Source organism: Alligator sinensis, unplaced genomic scaffold (assembly GCF_000455745.1).
Source record: "Alligator sinensis unplaced genomic scaffold, ASM45574v1 scaffold1295_1, whole genome shotgun sequence".
NCBI lineage: Eukaryota > Metazoa > Chordata > Crocodylia > Alligatoridae > Alligator > Alligator sinensis.
The window spans coordinates 1,272,766-1,288,355 of record NW_005841880.1 but is presented as its reverse complement, the minus strand read 5'-3'; the positions used below and the strand labels follow the sequence as shown (position 1 = coordinate 1,288,355).

General features: G+C 49.8%; 1 protein-coding gene across 6 annotated transcripts in view; it reads right to left on the bottom strand.

Annotated features, from left to right (window-relative positions):
• The window catches only part of SBNO2 (strawberry notch homolog 2), an 89,345-nt gene that overhangs the window by 12,349 nt on the left and 61,406 nt on the right, over positions 1 to 15,590 (bottom strand). For all 6 annotated transcript variants that reach the window (XM_025196416.1, XM_014528029.2, XM_014528030.2 and 3 more), the window contains 12 exons: positions 9,795 to 9,887; positions 9,247 to 9,343; positions 8,538 to 8,698; positions 7,971 to 8,104; positions 7,390 to 7,480; positions 5,878 to 6,021; positions 5,268 to 5,385; positions 4,741 to 4,846; positions 3,988 to 4,141; positions 3,683 to 3,859; positions 2,723 to 2,820; positions 899 to 981 (listed from right to left, as the gene is read on the bottom strand). In XM_025196416.1, the coding sequence (XP_025052201.1) occupies positions 899 to 981; positions 2,723 to 2,820; positions 3,683 to 3,859; positions 3,988 to 4,141; positions 4,741 to 4,846; positions 5,268 to 5,385; positions 5,878 to 6,021; positions 7,390 to 7,480; positions 7,971 to 8,104; positions 8,538 to 8,698; positions 9,247 to 9,343; positions 9,795 to 9,887 (1,456 nt within the window). The remainder of the gene's footprint in view (positions 1 to 898; positions 982 to 2,722; positions 2,821 to 3,682; positions 3,860 to 3,987; positions 4,142 to 4,740; positions 4,847 to 5,267; positions 5,386 to 5,877; positions 6,022 to 7,389; positions 7,481 to 7,970; positions 8,105 to 8,537; positions 8,699 to 9,246; positions 9,344 to 9,794; positions 9,888 to 15,590) is intronic.

Here is a 15,590-nt window from a genome sequence, read left to right as displayed (position 1 = left end):
AGGGACAACTTAGAAGAGAAAGAGAGAGACAGAGAGAGAAAGAGAAAGAAAGAGAGAGAGAGAGAGAGAGAGAGAGAAAGGAAGGAAGGAAGGAAGGAAGAACGAGCCACTCTCATCAGGGCTGAGGCTGGCCATGACCTCCTGAGCATGGCTGAGCCTGGTTCTAGCTAGGTGCTGTGTTAGCAAAGCAGTGTGTCCCGCCCCTCCACCTCTGTGGAGAAGGTGCAGACTTAACTGTCACTAGAGGAAAGAGGCTGGCGTGTTAGCGTTGGCAGGAGAGCAATCACTGACTCCCAAGTGCAGCAAGACGGGCCCCTGCTTGCGACTGGGCCTGTGGCAGCCTGCTAGGGCTGCTTCCATCGAGCCATCGGCACCACTCTGTCCTTTTCCCACTTTTGCCCCATCCCACTTGCAGAGAACCCCGGGTCACACGGGAGACTGTTCTTACCTGCAGCTGCGGCTTTGCTAGGTGACTGGATGTTTTCCAGGGCACCTGCCATGCTATAAGGTTAGGGGTGCGGGACAGAAAAACTCTCTGGCAGCAAGAGGGCTCGCACGTGCAGCTGGGACTCTGCCCATCAGTCTAGAGAGAGCAGGAGTAACCTGTGTTGCAGGAGGAGGGGGAAGGGGGCATGGCTACCGGGCAAGTCACAAGGGCTAGTAACCACTTTGGGGGAAAGGAGAGAGGTTTCGAGGGTGGGGAAATGGTCTGGAGGGCAACTAGCTACATGCCTAGGATGAGACTGTTGCAGGGATCTGAAAGGGGGCAAACCAAAACCAGGGCAAAGTAGCAAAAGCATGAAGTGGGGGAAGGAAGGAGGAGACACAGAAAGCTGAGTGGCTGGGGTGCAGCGGCAAGGCGGGAGGTCAGATGCTGGGCAGAGGAGGGTGGTCTTACGTTTTCTTTTAATGCCAGTTCCTTTTTCTCTCTTTCTTTTGGTTGAAGGAAAGTGCTTCTGAATTAGTGATAGAAAGACGCCTCTGAAAGTAAGATGCAAAATTTATTCTAGCTACCAGGAATAGGAACAGCTGCTGGTTATACTGTATCAGCGTGTACCTGAGAGGGCGCTCTGTGCAAGCGGGAAAGGGGGTAAATCCAGCATTACCTCCCTGCAAGCGAGTCTGAGCCAGTACGCTTCAGATCTACGGGCTAACAGGGACTCGTGTGGAGAGGTTGAGGCTGTTTCACCAGAAGGCCCTGATGGGAAGCGACGTGAGATAGCTTGGGTTGCGGCCGCAAAGCTGCAGCCTTGGAACAGGGACTTTGGGTGAATGCCACACATGCAATACAAGGGGCAACGCTCTCTCTCTTAGATTTCCACCTGCTTCTACCAGACCTGGGAGCAAAACTGTTCTGGGAAACTACAGCAACATAAGCACAGACGACCACGGGTGTGGTGCTGCCACGTGACACACCAAAGCTATCAGATCTTTATATAGCAGGTCTGAAGTGGGACACTCTAGATTTAGAAGCTGTTACATCAGGAGTGAAAAATCTGGTAAGTCCCGACATTCCCAAAGATCTCAGCATTTTGCACAGCCTAATGTGTCCACTGCCCTGCCAGGTACTGGGCTTGCCAGAAATGGCACAGGAGGTCAGCTTGCTTGTCTCTGACAAACACACTCTTCTGAGCCTAACTGGGAATTGCTGCGCCCCCAAGTAAAGGACACTGATATGCAAACATGGGCTATGTAGTGGGTCTCAGTGAATGGGGAGAAGGAAAAAAAAATCAGAAGAGGTGAAATCAAAAGGATGTGTCTGTGGGCTGTTTTGCAAATAAGAGATTATGCTTTGATGCTGACTGCACAGGGAGGGGGTCAAGCCCCGGGGACGGTGGATGAGCCTTTAATGAGCTCTGGCTGAAACAAATGCTGAAAGCAAAAGTGGTGAGGCATGGATGTGATACTTGCCCACTGTGAGACAGAGGGAACCAGGGCAGGGGGTAAAGCCAGACCAATCCACTTAGACTGCCTGGAGGTGTGCAGGGAGAGAGATCTCATACTATTCCCTTGAGGGGACAGAGCACAGGGCCTGAGGCTCCACTGGGTCTGAATTGCTTTTGAAAATGGATTGAGTTCACTTAGGCAGTTGTGAGAACGTGGCTGACCCTGTGCTGAATACAGTGAGCTATCCTAGTCACAAAGAAAGGAACACGCATCAGTCCAACCCATGCTAGCACTTTCCAGGGATAAGGCACGGAGACACCATCTGCTGCTTTGTACCGATGTCGAAAGGTGATCGTTTGGAATCCCAACTTTGCAGCAGGACAGTAAGTCTGATCGTACTGTCCCACGTCAAGATATCTGTAGGGTCTTAAAACCCCTCACCAAATAGGGCTGTGTTGCTCATTGGTTTTTAATACTGTAAGCTTAAAAATACCCTGCGGTATCTCGGTGTTGAGGGCCATGTTACCCAGATAAGTTCAACGAAATACCCAGCAAAAATCAAAGGCATGTCTCTCTCTCCCTCTCTCTCTTTCACCCCCCTGCCCAGGTACACAACCCAGGCAGCTGCACATATGGCTCTTCTGGGTGCACGAGAAGCTTGGGCCTGGGAAATGCAGCATCTTGAATGCCCCAGGGAACCCTTTTCGGGGCTCGAGGTGGAAGGCAATGCCTGTGCAGAACTGCAGTACATGAGCCACCCTGGCAGTGAGCCCACCATGCTAAAGCCTTCCCACTTTCCCTCCTCAGCCCCGAGAGCACAAGGATCTGGACTCACTCTGCAGCAGAGACAAAGCAGTTTAGGTGCCCGTCGTTCTCGTCCAAGACTTCCCTGGTGCGCGCTTCGCCGGTGGACTGCAGCCCAATGACGATGCACTGGGGAAAGAGGCAAAGGGCAGCACAGCCCTGTGTTAGCAAACTGGTGTCATGCTACACTGTAAGCCAGCCCTCGCAGCCTGCCAGTATTAGCAGGCAGCACTATTTTTCCTTCCTGATAAGAAACTCGCCGATTGCTCTACGTTGTTCCTGCCTGAAATTTCTCAGTTCCAAGGGACTGCAAGTTCAAGACACGCCAGAGCTGAAAAATTGGGTATATCTGTCAGCTCTAAGTCAACTCAAAGCATTCTTCCAAAAGCGTGGCATCAGGTTTGCTGTAAAACAGTGCTAAGGACGATCCTGCATTCATCCTGAACGGCTGGAAATGAAACCCCTGAAGACCTGATTTCACCAACAAGTGCTAGATACCTTCAAGTCATCGATACCCTAAGCAACATGTGGCCTCTTCATTGGGAACAATCATGGATTAACTTCTGTGAAAAAACCTTTCTTCCCCACTATCCCACCCAGGTGACAGAGAAGTATTTACTAAGCAATGCGTGGCTGGGCTTCAGTATGCAACAGGTTTATGCTGGGGGAAGACCAGTGGCATGAAAGATGAGACAATGCTCATTCACCTCAGTATGACACAGTTCTCAAGCAACATAGAGAGGGGCCGTCAGCAGGGCTGTGGGACTTAGACTGTGTGTGTTATCTGGAACCAGGCAACCCTGTTTGGCTCCAGTGATCCTTGTAAACATCTCAGTGATGTCAAAAGGCTTCACCATCATCTTCCAGCCATGCTGCAAGAACAGTCAGCTTCCCTGCTACAGAACAGCATCTGTGAGACCTCCCTTGAATGCCCACCTCCTGCCAGGAGATGTGCTTACTGAACCTCCACAGCTGGGCTCAAGTGCCATACCTTGTCCTTTGCCAGCTCCTCTTTGGCGAGCTCAACAAGGCGCCGGACTTTAGCAGCGATACAGAGATACTTGAAGAAACGCTGGTGAGCAGACCAGAACTGACCCCACAAGGACTTCCGAGACTCCAGGCCAATCCAGTCGGCAGCCTGCTGGAACACCATCAATGCCTCTGCCCACTGGAAGCATCGACAAGAGATGCAGGTCAGTAACACATTTGTGTCATGGATATTAACACTGCTGGGATGTCACAACTGTTGTCACGGCCCTCTGGAGAGAGCTGAGGGATGGTGGGGACCCGGCTCACCAGCTGTGCTGCTTTGTTGTAGACAAGCTTGTACTGCTGATCCAGCGGGATTTCCTCTATCCTGAAAGTGACTCCAGAGAAACTGAGCTGCCTGGCAATGTACATTCCACTCACTTTCATGTCCATCGCCACGATTTCCATTGCACCAACGCCCCTGAGGAGGAAAGATGGATGCAGGCCATTAGGGAAATCCCTTTGCTCTGAACAGCAGCAATGAGGAGCAGGCCCAGCTGGAGAACTAAGGCCTGAGGCTAGGGTTTGGCATTTCCATCAAGTTCTCTTTGGGCAGTAACAAACCCTGCCTCGTTGTCCCTACACTGCAGGCCCCATTCCACATTTCCTGGGTGAGCAAATCTCTTCACCTCTTTCTCTCTAAGCCCAGTGGAGCTGATGGTGAAACCAAAATGAGAGGCGAGGCTGTCTGACCAGCGGGAACTGCAACAGCCTCATCTTCTCCCCTGCTCCTCCAGAAGAGCTCTAGCACAAGCCATGTCTGCTCTTATTCTGAACAGACACTGGCAGCTGCCTTCATTTAACACTCATTGCTAAGGAGGACACAGTGTTCTGCTCCATCATTGACAGGACAGCTCAGTACTTAATAGCCAAACAGATGGGGAGCCGGGAAGGAAGGAAAAGGGCACAGCCAGGGAACTAGTGGCAAAGAGCAGTGCCGCCAAGCAATGGGTTTCTTCCTGACCCAAACCAAAGCCAGGACTGGTAGAAGAAAAGCCACGTAGGACTCCCAGGACCTACCTCTTTTCAATTGCATGCAGGAACTCATCAAACGAACGGAAGGGGGTGCCCTCTCCCCAGATCCCCAGGCGGCTCATGTATATCATGTTTTTTGGCTCGGAGGCACCTGTTTGCAAGGAACGCACTGTTAGCAAACCACAGCAGCTGCACATAGCTTCGCCCTAGGCAGGCCTCGAGTGAGCCAGCCCTTTTGAAAGCTCACAATAAATTCTGACTGCATTTTCCAACAAGGAGTTACTTTTCTTGCTTCTGTGGGCCCTTTCAGAGAGCTTTGCAAAACCCTGCCCTCATTGTATGCTGGCAGGGAAGCAGTGCTATACAGACTGACCAGCCAGCAGGCAAGGGGTTAAGAGGACTTGCCCAAAGGTCACAAGACGAGTTGCCCAGCTAGGAAGAAAGCCACGAGTCCTGACTTGCAAGTCCCCTGCATTAAAGGATGGTCACATGCGGTGCATGTGACTGTATTTTTTCAGCCAACACCTTATTAGCTGACTGGAACTAGGGAATCCCCCAGCACAGACTCTTACCTGTGGCACTGGCATAGACGACCCTGGATAGAGGCAGTTTGTTTTGAAGGTCCAACACTGCTTTGCCAATTTTAGTGGAACTAGCATTTTTGGCTTTGTGGCATTCATCGAATACGATCTACGGGGGAATGTCAGTTAAGGAGAACGAGGTGCATGGTATTTATTGAGGGAAGAGAAGGAAATCCCAAGCCAGCTGCCTCCAGCATAGCTGAATCCCCTTCAAGCTGAATCCCACCCACCCAGAACCTCTCACTCCAGGCTCCCTGGGCCCCCTGCTCCTCAAAGGCTGCAGCAATTCTCCACCCTTCCTCTGTTGTTCCCTATTGAATTAGGTCCCATTGTCACGCAGAGGGGAAGAATGCTGAAAATATTAGTCACATATCCACCCAGCCTCTATTCCCACAGATGGCTCTAACGGGAAGATTTTCAAATGGGATTGAAGGGACCCGGTAGCACAAATGCCAGCCACTTGCCCGAAAAAGTCACATGGGGCATTTTCAAAATCCCATTTCATGACCAGAATGAGCTCACTCATCTGGGACAGCTGATACCAGTGGCTTTACTGAGCTCAGCTCCCTGGAGACAGATATCGGTTATCTTTCTAGGATACAACTCCGTCGAAGTTCTCCCCGCACCAGTCCATAATCTGCTTTAATCGTGTTCTGTGCTGTCCGCCCGCTTGGCTTTCACCGATCAAAGCAGGGTAAGTGGCAAATAGGACTCCCTCTGAGGTAGCTGTGTCACCGTATTTAATCTATAGGGAAAGGGTAAGAAAAGACCAGGCACTCAGAATGCTTATGTATAGCACATTTCACTTCATCGCCTGCCTGAAACCAAAACAGCTCGGAAGACGGCAGATACAGGGCGTATGCAACACGCTGTGTTGCATATAAGGAGCGTTATACTCATATTGTGCAACCAGTATGGGAAGAAGAGACATGAAGGCTCACTAATAACAAACTTCTTTAAGGCTTGTATTTGGCACAGAGGTTTCATGATGACAGAGACCTTTAGCACTTAGATGTCTGTCTCTCACTGTCAGCGTGCTGGCACATCTGGATCTATTTAATGAACACAGAATCCTGACTTGGAGGCAAGTACTTGGCTGGCTGGAGTCACTTATTTCTTTTTTTAAGCAACAGCTTTGCACGTTATAATTAAAAGCCTCTCCCCGCTGGTTGTTTACCTCCTTGCAGAAGATGGCTTCCTGTTTATTGTACAATATCGTTACGGTTCAACTGTACCTGACTTCATTGTACAAAGGAAAAACAAAGCATACAATGAGTTGCAGAAAATGCCATTCAAAGCCCTCTTGGTTTTAAGGGCAAACAGCTGTTTCAGTCCACGGAAGGCCTGATTTCAGAGATGCTGAACACATGCAGTTCCCATGGACTTTGGTGGGAATTGTGGATGCTCAACAGCACGCCTAGTGAAATGGTAGGCGTTTCGGTGAGCTAGGCAGGAGCTAGACACGCACAAGAAAAACTTTAAACAACTGCTATTGAGTACAGGAAGATTCCTCTGGAAGGAACTGCAATGCAGTGCTAACATCTGCTTAGCACTGCAAGTGAGGAAGTCAGGCAGGCACAGACTCGCTCGAGTGACCTTAAAGGGGATGCATGTTCAGAACCCGTTGTGTTGGGTTTTTGCCAGGCCCAGCATCAGGAGTTCATGGATATATCTCCCCCCTCAGGTCCTGTTACTAACAGGAACAGAAAAAGGGACCCTGAGGAACATGCACATTTAGGCCACTTCACACCATGCCTCTGAATGAGCAGGTCTTGCTGCTGTAGTATGTGCAACACTTGCACACACACTCTAGGAAAAACTAGCATGCTGTGTGACCCTGCCCCAAGACGCCTTTTACTTTTGCAGAAATCAAAGGACCTGCAGTTACTACGGATGTGTAGTGCAACTGGGAAACGAGTCTGTGCAACTCCACTAACAGAGCCCAGACCAGAAAGAACACACTGCAATGAGGATAACCACCCCCCAGGCTGCCAACTGCTCCTCTCTCCCCTGAACATGCCACAAGGCTGGGATACACACGCTGCATAACCTGCTGGGAAAGATGCTGCCTATCAACCGCGCCTGGACGGCAGCCTTGGAATCCCCTCCTTACCTTGTTTAAAGCATGCACCGGAATGTTGGGGGCATTAATGTCCTTCAGGTCTCTCTCTGCATCGTACTTGAGATCGTTGGAGACACTGAACCTACAGGAAAGCACGGATCTGGTTATCTGGTGAAGGAGACAGCACGTTGGGGCAGATTCAATGAAGTGCAGCGACTAGATGCTGCAGGTGGAGCAAAACCAGTCACTTCTCAGGCTCCCTACACTCCGGTGCAATATCTGACAGCAGCCTCAAGCCCTGAGCAGGACTTGCCTGGAGCATTGTGCAATGTTTCTGCAACAAATACCCATCAACTCAGCCTGTGAAATCTATGGGTAGCTCCCACTGGCGTCGATGAGAGCAGGAGTTTAGACTCCCCTCTGCACATACATGATCTGCCACTTCAAAGTGCTGTATTAACAATAATTCATCCTCCCATCACCCCTGCAGGGCAAACAGGCCCATTGCAGAGACAGGCAAATGGGTCCTGAGAGGTAGAAATGATTCACCCAAGGCCATGGAGTGAGTCAGCTCCAGAGCCCGCATCTGCCTTTGGGAATGCCTGACATGTTAGTTCTCAGAGGACACTTACCACAGGGACTTCTTCCTCCCCTTCAGATAATTTTCAAAGATGATCCCGGCAACTGTTCTGCCCTTTCCGACTCCAGCCCCATCCCCGATGAGAAATCCAGCTCGCTGCCCGTTGGGTAATAAAACTTCATGTTGCTGCAAAGTCCAAACCACAGTTGGGAGTTACCACAGACCCACCCTTTGCTGCCATCTCTCACATGTGGTGTCAGAGCACCCCAATCTGCCACCAGTGACCAACCCCAGCTTGCTGGTAGCAGGGGGCTCCACACAGGTAAAGGGATGCGCACAAAGCTGAGCGACTGGGCACAAGTCGGATAGGATACAGGGGCCAAGACAGAAAGCCTGAGCCCCACCAGGTCCCAGGAGCTGAGAATTCAGTCTCTTTGAACTCAAGCTCCGTCAGCTCTGCTTTTCCTGGCACCCACTGTTAGACAACACTCACTTAATGGCATCTAAAATCTGCACTGGGCTCCAATGCTCCCAGGCTGCTGTATTTTCTGCTTATAACCATCGTGCTCCTGAAAGCTCTGGTTTCATTTCATTCCAGAGTGCGGGGAAGCCGGCCTACCTGGCAAGCATACACAATTGCCTCCAGCTGTAGTGCAGAGAGGGACCCATCTTCGGCAACTGAGCTCGGAAGGGAAAGGGCGTAGGTGATGTCAGGCGGGGGGACACTGGACAGCGTGCTCGTCTCCACCACCCGGTCGGGGTGGTGTTTCCCGAGCTTGGCTAGAAGGAAGGACATGAGAAACTGTCACCAAACAAACCTGCTGTGCTTGGCCACAGCATTTCACCCACAGACCCCAAGGCACTTCACTGAAAGCCCGAGGCCTCCCAGAACCGTGGCAGGCTTGCTATCATCCTCGTGTTTTTACTGGGAAAGCTGAGGGTGGCTGAGTGACTGGCCCAAAACCACAGTGAGATAGCAGCAGAAGAGCTGGGAACTGAGAGGGCAGGACTATGCTTCTAATCACTGCTTCTACTTCAGGAATTTTTGGGAAAATCCAACATGATGCTGCCTTTCCCTCTGGAGATGGCCTGGGCTGCTGAGTCACCCCCTGAATTAGCCAACAGCCCTGCCTGCTGCTAAAACAGGGAACAGAAAGCAGAGCAGCATCTGAACAGGCCTGTGAAGCCCACATCCAAAGATGTGCATAGGAGAGGTAGCAATGCAAACCCTGCTCCCCTGCCTGCCGGACACAGAAGTAGCAGCACCGACCCCAGATCCCCACACCTAGAGAGAGCACGGCATAGGACAAGGCAGTGCTGGGACTCACACTTCGAAGGGACGTAATCCGCGTAGGTCTCCGTGTGCCCCAGCTCCTCTGCTTCTTCCTCTTCCCCTTCGTCATCCTCCTCCGCCTGAGTCTGCGACTGAAGGTAAACACAACATGAATCAAATACACGTGCAGCATTGAGTACAAGCCAAAGACCCTCACATTTAAATCACCCAGCACTGGGGCATACCCCTCAGCCTTCCCCTCCTCTCCTTACAGAACGCAGCAGAGCAATAGTGGAGCCTGTCAGAATCCAACAGTTTGCTGGAAGCCACCTTCAGAGGCCAGGCCAGACTGTATTGTTCTGAACAGGTCTTCAGCTGGCCAGCGTGAGCAGAGCCCACCTGTATGCTGACCTCTGCTACACAGGCTCAGACACAGCACAGCACCATCCACGCTAGGGAGCGAGATCTGATTCATTTTAGCCAAAACGGCCTCTCGATGCTGCTCATTCACCAATCCCCAGATCCCAGATTTCCTGTTTCAGGTTCTAACATTACGGTAAAAGCCTTGTACCCAAACCTGCAGCAGCAGATGCTCATTCTCACCTGATAGCTTACGAGGAGCGGGGTGTTCGGGACAGCAGGAACTTGGTCACTCAAGCTGTCTAAGCCCACGAATGGTCTGCCAGGAGAGTACAGCTGGAACAGAACACACAGAGGTGAGAACGCAGCCTGGCTTCTCTGCCATCCAAACCCAAGCAGGACAGATCGGAGACGAGCACAAAACTGTGACACCTCTGAGGATTCACTTCTGCCCTGTGCTGATACACCTGCCTGACAGGGGGAATTCAGTGTTTGCAAAGGTGCTGGAGTGACAAGGCCCGGGGCCTAAGATCCTTCAGATGCCCTGCAGGCAATTGTGGAGCTGTTTGACAAGAACCTATTGGAAAGTGAGCTCAGATGAACACCTACCTACCAACAGAACATGGGACTGTTTGTGCCGCCACAGTGTACACCTGTGGGTGCACTTCCTTCCCGAGTGTGGGCATGCCTGCTCGCTGGGACTTCACTCTCCAGCAGAGGCATGATAACAGCACTCGAGTTAAAACCAAACCTCCTCACTTTGGCTTGCAAGCCAAGAACACTGCACTCATTGTCTCGCCCCAGACGCACAGCATTTATCTGCCTGATTTCCAGTAATGGTAATGAATTGCTTGCACACATCCTGCCACTCTCAGAGCGCTTCTAACTCTGGTAGGTCAATGGTCCCTTTCAACACCTGATCAAAGCGATCGGGGGCACAATGGGTTTTCACTGCACTGGGAACAATTAAGACTAGCTGGTCTTCACGAACTGAGTGCTGTTTCCTCATCTCTCCCCAAAGCAGCTCTGTAGAAAACTAGTGCTCAGCCCCCCAGACAAGTTTAAGACTTTAATGGGATGCTGGTGGCTTCCCTAGTGTTACCGGTACAGTGGGATCAGCAGTTTCATGCTGCGCTGCGGCACTTGACCAGGAATTCTGCAGCAAGTCATTCAGCGGAAAAGAAAGAGCACAGGTTTGAGGCCGCAGGAGGAGACCCCAGCAAAATCATCACAGGGGAGGGACTGAATATTAATGAAAGAACACATATTTCACAGCCTTGCAACAGATTGCCTTGAAGGCAAGTGGTTCCACCTAACCAAACCTAACATACCATTTTGAAAAGCACCCTTTTCACAGTGGCAATAAAAGGATGGACTGTGCAGTGATGCTGAAGGCGAAGCCCTCTGGGCTGTGCTGGGTGCAGGAGCACTCTGCTTAGCACAACAGGCAGTGACACTGCCCGGGACTGAATGCACATAAGCAACATTCAGGTTCAGGCAAACTACTACAGGGGTCCTAGCTAGGCAGTAAGAGGCGCACAGACTCCTGTCGGCCACTGCTACTGGGAGCCTGGTCCAACGGGATTGTAGGGATGGGCTGGATATCTCTGGATGAGAAGTGCCGTGTCAGAGCTAATTATCGTTACAGCATGTATCCAGCCCCGACACCACAACCAGTTAAGAGGGTTCCTGAGACGCTCCTGTTGGGAGACACAGTTGAGGAGATCCTTGGTCTGGGGCTCCGCACAATCAACAGGACACTGGAATTGCCTACAGAGAGGCTACGGTCAAGCTAGCAAAGCCCCGAGTCCAAAAGTAATCAACGACTGCACGAGCGGCGTGATTTCAGTTGAACACTTGAGAAGGCTGCCAGGCCTACAGAGAGAGGTCTGCTCCAAAGACAGAAGTGAAAGATGGGAAGCCCACAGACACAACCACATGGCTATTATTTCCTCCTCTTTTTTTTTTTCAGCCATCCCCAATTACTGGAAGCCTGAGTCAGAATTACGAGAAGGAAGCTGGACAGAAGACTTATTTTCAGCGCCAGCAGATCTGGACAGCAGGTGAAATGTCTCCACCTCAAATCTGAACTCAATACAAGCGTTTCTATTCAATACAAGCGTTTTTATTCAGGCCCAGCTCTTGGAGGGCGCATGAGACTGAGCTTGAGAAGAAGTATCCTTCACTGAAAAGAGAATCCAGGTCGTTCTTTGATTCACGGCTGTGATGTACTAGCACGGCTGACGAGGAGGCTCTTGCATGCACCTCTCACACCCCTGGCCCCTCAACTCAGTGTCTTGCAGGGATTCATGAAAAACTATCTGGGCAACGCATGAGAAAACAGATCCTTGGGAATAACCCTGCTGTGGCCAGGAGCTGGACTGGATGATAAACTCCAACTCTAATTCAAACACTTCCTTCCCTTCTCTATTCCTGTCTGATGGCTAATTCACTCCTCTCCTTAGCTTGCATTACACGTGACATATTACCTTATTGCCTCGGACACACTCCAAGCACAGGAACTTCACAGGAAGGAAAGCAGAACCAAGCGCAGGCAGCACACTGCAAGATCAAACCTTGATTTTACTTGCATTGTGCCCCTCTTTGCCTTCATTTCTTTTCTTTTTTTTGTGCCCATCTCACTAACACCGCATGGAAAAAGGAAAATGTCCAACTAAGATGACAAGTTGGCACTTCCTATATAAAAATCATTCGCAGCCTGCTGGGAAGTGGGGTTTCAACTTGAAAAAAAAAGTGCCTCAAATGATTTATGCTAATAAAATTCATTGATAGGTCCAGAAACTCCCAGCTGCAGGCTTGCAAAGTGTTTGCCCCCGACTTCTTTCATTTCAGACGCGCTGGGGTTCTTTGGAGATGGCCACAAGAAAACAGACTAAGCTGCAATAAGTATTTTTAATGGATATTTCGCAATGGCATTTCGAATTATGCAAGCCCTGTTTTGTCAGCTGAATACCTAAATGATTGCTGGATGGTTTTCTTTCCTGTTATCCCTGTTCCTGAAATGACAACAGGGAACTCGCATGCTATAAACATCTTCCCTCTCTTCGAGTTTTGACAGAGAGAGGAGGGGCAAAGAAGTACGTCAGGGTTCTGGCTATTCCCTCTCCAAGGGTTTTGTCACGCACTTTTCTCCAGAGGCTGTCAGTCTGGTTTAGGGAATAGGGGCCTGCTTGCGAAGCTGAAATGTGTAAAAGCGTGGAAACGAATTGTGAAATTTTTCCTACGTTTTCTCCTTCCTACGCAAAGCAAAGCCATGCCGCTAAGAGCAGTAACGATGGAAGGATAGCAAGTATAACATTGAAATAAGGAAATCTTTTTTCATATAATCTATAGTGGAACTTGCTGTCCCCTGCTACCATTACCAAATGCGTGGATGCTTATCTTGCTGGCGTGGTCTGACCCCAGCTGACTTCCTGCCCCATGGGCAGGGGGGCTGGACCCGATGATCTCGCGAGGTCCCTTCCAGCCCTAATGTCTATGAAAACTATGAATTATGGCAGAGAGCTCAGTACGATTTTAAAGAGGAATAAACTTAAGGAGACCTTGCCTTGTGTGACTAGTGCGAGAAAGGTCAAAGTCTTACGCTTATGCCCTAAGCTAAATGCACGCTGATCGTTTAAGGTATTTCTCCACGGGACGAGAATTTCAGAACTGTCTGTTACAGCTTTTCCTGCCTCTTCCTCTGCAGCACCTAGTACCAGCTGCTGTCAGAGATAAGAGGGGGACCAGAAGGGGCTGTGAGGCAATTGCTCTCAGCAGGGGTGCTCAGCACAGGATGCATCAGTTTTTATAGAAAAATTTCCCAAGTTTACACGTCACTGCTGAAGGGCTGTTGGATAAACGGTGCTGACAGCTCTGAGGTTACAGACTACGACATCTTCAAGTGTTCTTGTACAATAATGTTTCCTGGCACATGTTAATTCCCATGGAAACAGCTGTCTAACCATACAAAAAACAGTGACATTCCTGTAACAGAACGGATTAGGATGACGTCAGGCTGAGTTATTCCTGATATCACCCAGCTAATAGCTCACTTTACCACCGCAGCGCCAAAGCAATGTCGTGACTGTCCAAAAGTCATGGAATATTAGCACTGCTGGGAGAAGATGATCTGGGCAGATCTCACTCGCGCTGCTGGTACCTTGCAGCAACACACAAGCAGAGTCACCACCCCATGTTAAGATGCCCTGCATGTTAAGACAATCTTTTGCTCCTACCCTGTCTCAAAGCTTCCCAACAGAGCGCTCTGGGGATCTTTGCTTTCTTTAATATAAAGAAAACCATGTTATGAAAAAGCAGGTAATAAAACTGTATTACTCAATGCACTCTCAGGTGAGCCACTGCAATATCACAGCCGCCCATGGAAAAAAAGAAACTGAAATTTCAAGGTTGCAGGCGTTAAACTCATCTGCCTCATCAGGAAATGCTGATAACAAAAACTTGAATTCACAGAGTGCAATGCAGAGACCATGTTCAAAATAAGCACTTCTTGTTCCCAAAAGGAAGTCATTTATAAATGGAATTTCATGGATGGAGCTGGCCTGGTTTGAACCCAATCGGTTTGCAAGAAGGGAAGGGCAGTGGGTGAGGTGACAAACAACACCATGCAATGCTAAGGCTAGCAGAAGCTCTTGTTTTATTGTACTAACGTGAACTGGTTTCCCGTGCCGCGTTACCCAGTTCTCTCTCCCTTTTTTGCTGCTGGATTTAAAAGAGGATTTAACTTGGAGGCGAAGTTCATTTTTACACGGAAACCTAAATCACTGTAAAGAAAGAACGGATATAATAAGGCGCTGGCAACTCCACTGCTTTCATGGCGTGAAGTTGTGTCCCGGTTTTCCAAGGGGCTGTGACCCTTGCATCTCTGTAGTTCAAACACCTCGTGCCTTTTCCTTCCCCTCAGATATCTTGAGTTCCAAATTCAAACTCCAAGTTATCAACCACTGTACCTAAATGGCCTCATAACCACAGTATCCTAGTGGCTTACAACCATGCTGAGAGGCAGGACAATGCTGTTATTCCTCATTCCACAGGAAGGGATACAGAGACCAAGACAGACTCAGGTGTTATGCGCCTAAGACTCACTGATCTGGAGCAACGCCCAGGTGCCTGAATACTTTGGAGGAACTGGGTCTGAGTGATGTGCCTGAGGTCTTCCAAAAAGTGTGTGGCAGAGCAAAGAGCCCAATTCAAGTCCCAAGCTGGCTCAATGTGAAGTTACAAAGCAACAGCCAAAGATCACTACTAGATCCTCTTACTGCTGAGCTGCAACAAGCACCCATCTTTCCACCGTGACTATTTACAGCAGTATGTACACAGATGTGAAGCTGTCGGTGACTAACAGAGAACTGCTCTCACAAAGACCCTCCTAAGGGAGCCAAAACAAAGTGCAGCATCTGAAAATGCCATTCAACCTTCATAGGCAGGCAACGTTCTTTGGTTAGCTGTGGTATCTTTTATTAGACCAGCTAAATAGTTGGAAAAAATGTTCTCTGCAAGTTTTTGGGCACAACCCCCTTCTTCAGGCATAGGGACTCTGCTGTTGCTATGTGTTCTCCAGGGAGAAGCAGTCTCCCAATGCCTAAAGAAGGGCGTTTGTACCCAAAAGCTTTCAAAGAACTTTTTTCCCCACTATTTAGTTGGCCTAATACAAGATGTCGCATCTACCCAAAGAACCTTGCCTGCCTATGTCCTTAGACCAACACAGCTACAACCAACAACCCCACCCAACCTTTATGTGAGATTGCTATCCAGAGGCTCCACACGTTGCTTCCCAGACAGGACTGATTAAAGCTTTCCAGAGTAATCTCTGTCAGTGATCCAAGGACAACAGCCAGCCAGGAAACAAAGGATGAGTGTATGGTGGGAGGGGGCACCCCGATGAAAACAACCCTAGGGTTTTGGCACAACTCTATACTCTGGAAAACTCACTGGCCATGGCTGCTCTATGATAAAGGAGTAGCATTAAGCAAATGCAGGGGGAGAGGAGGTGCAGAGCTGGACACAAGTATGCTAGTA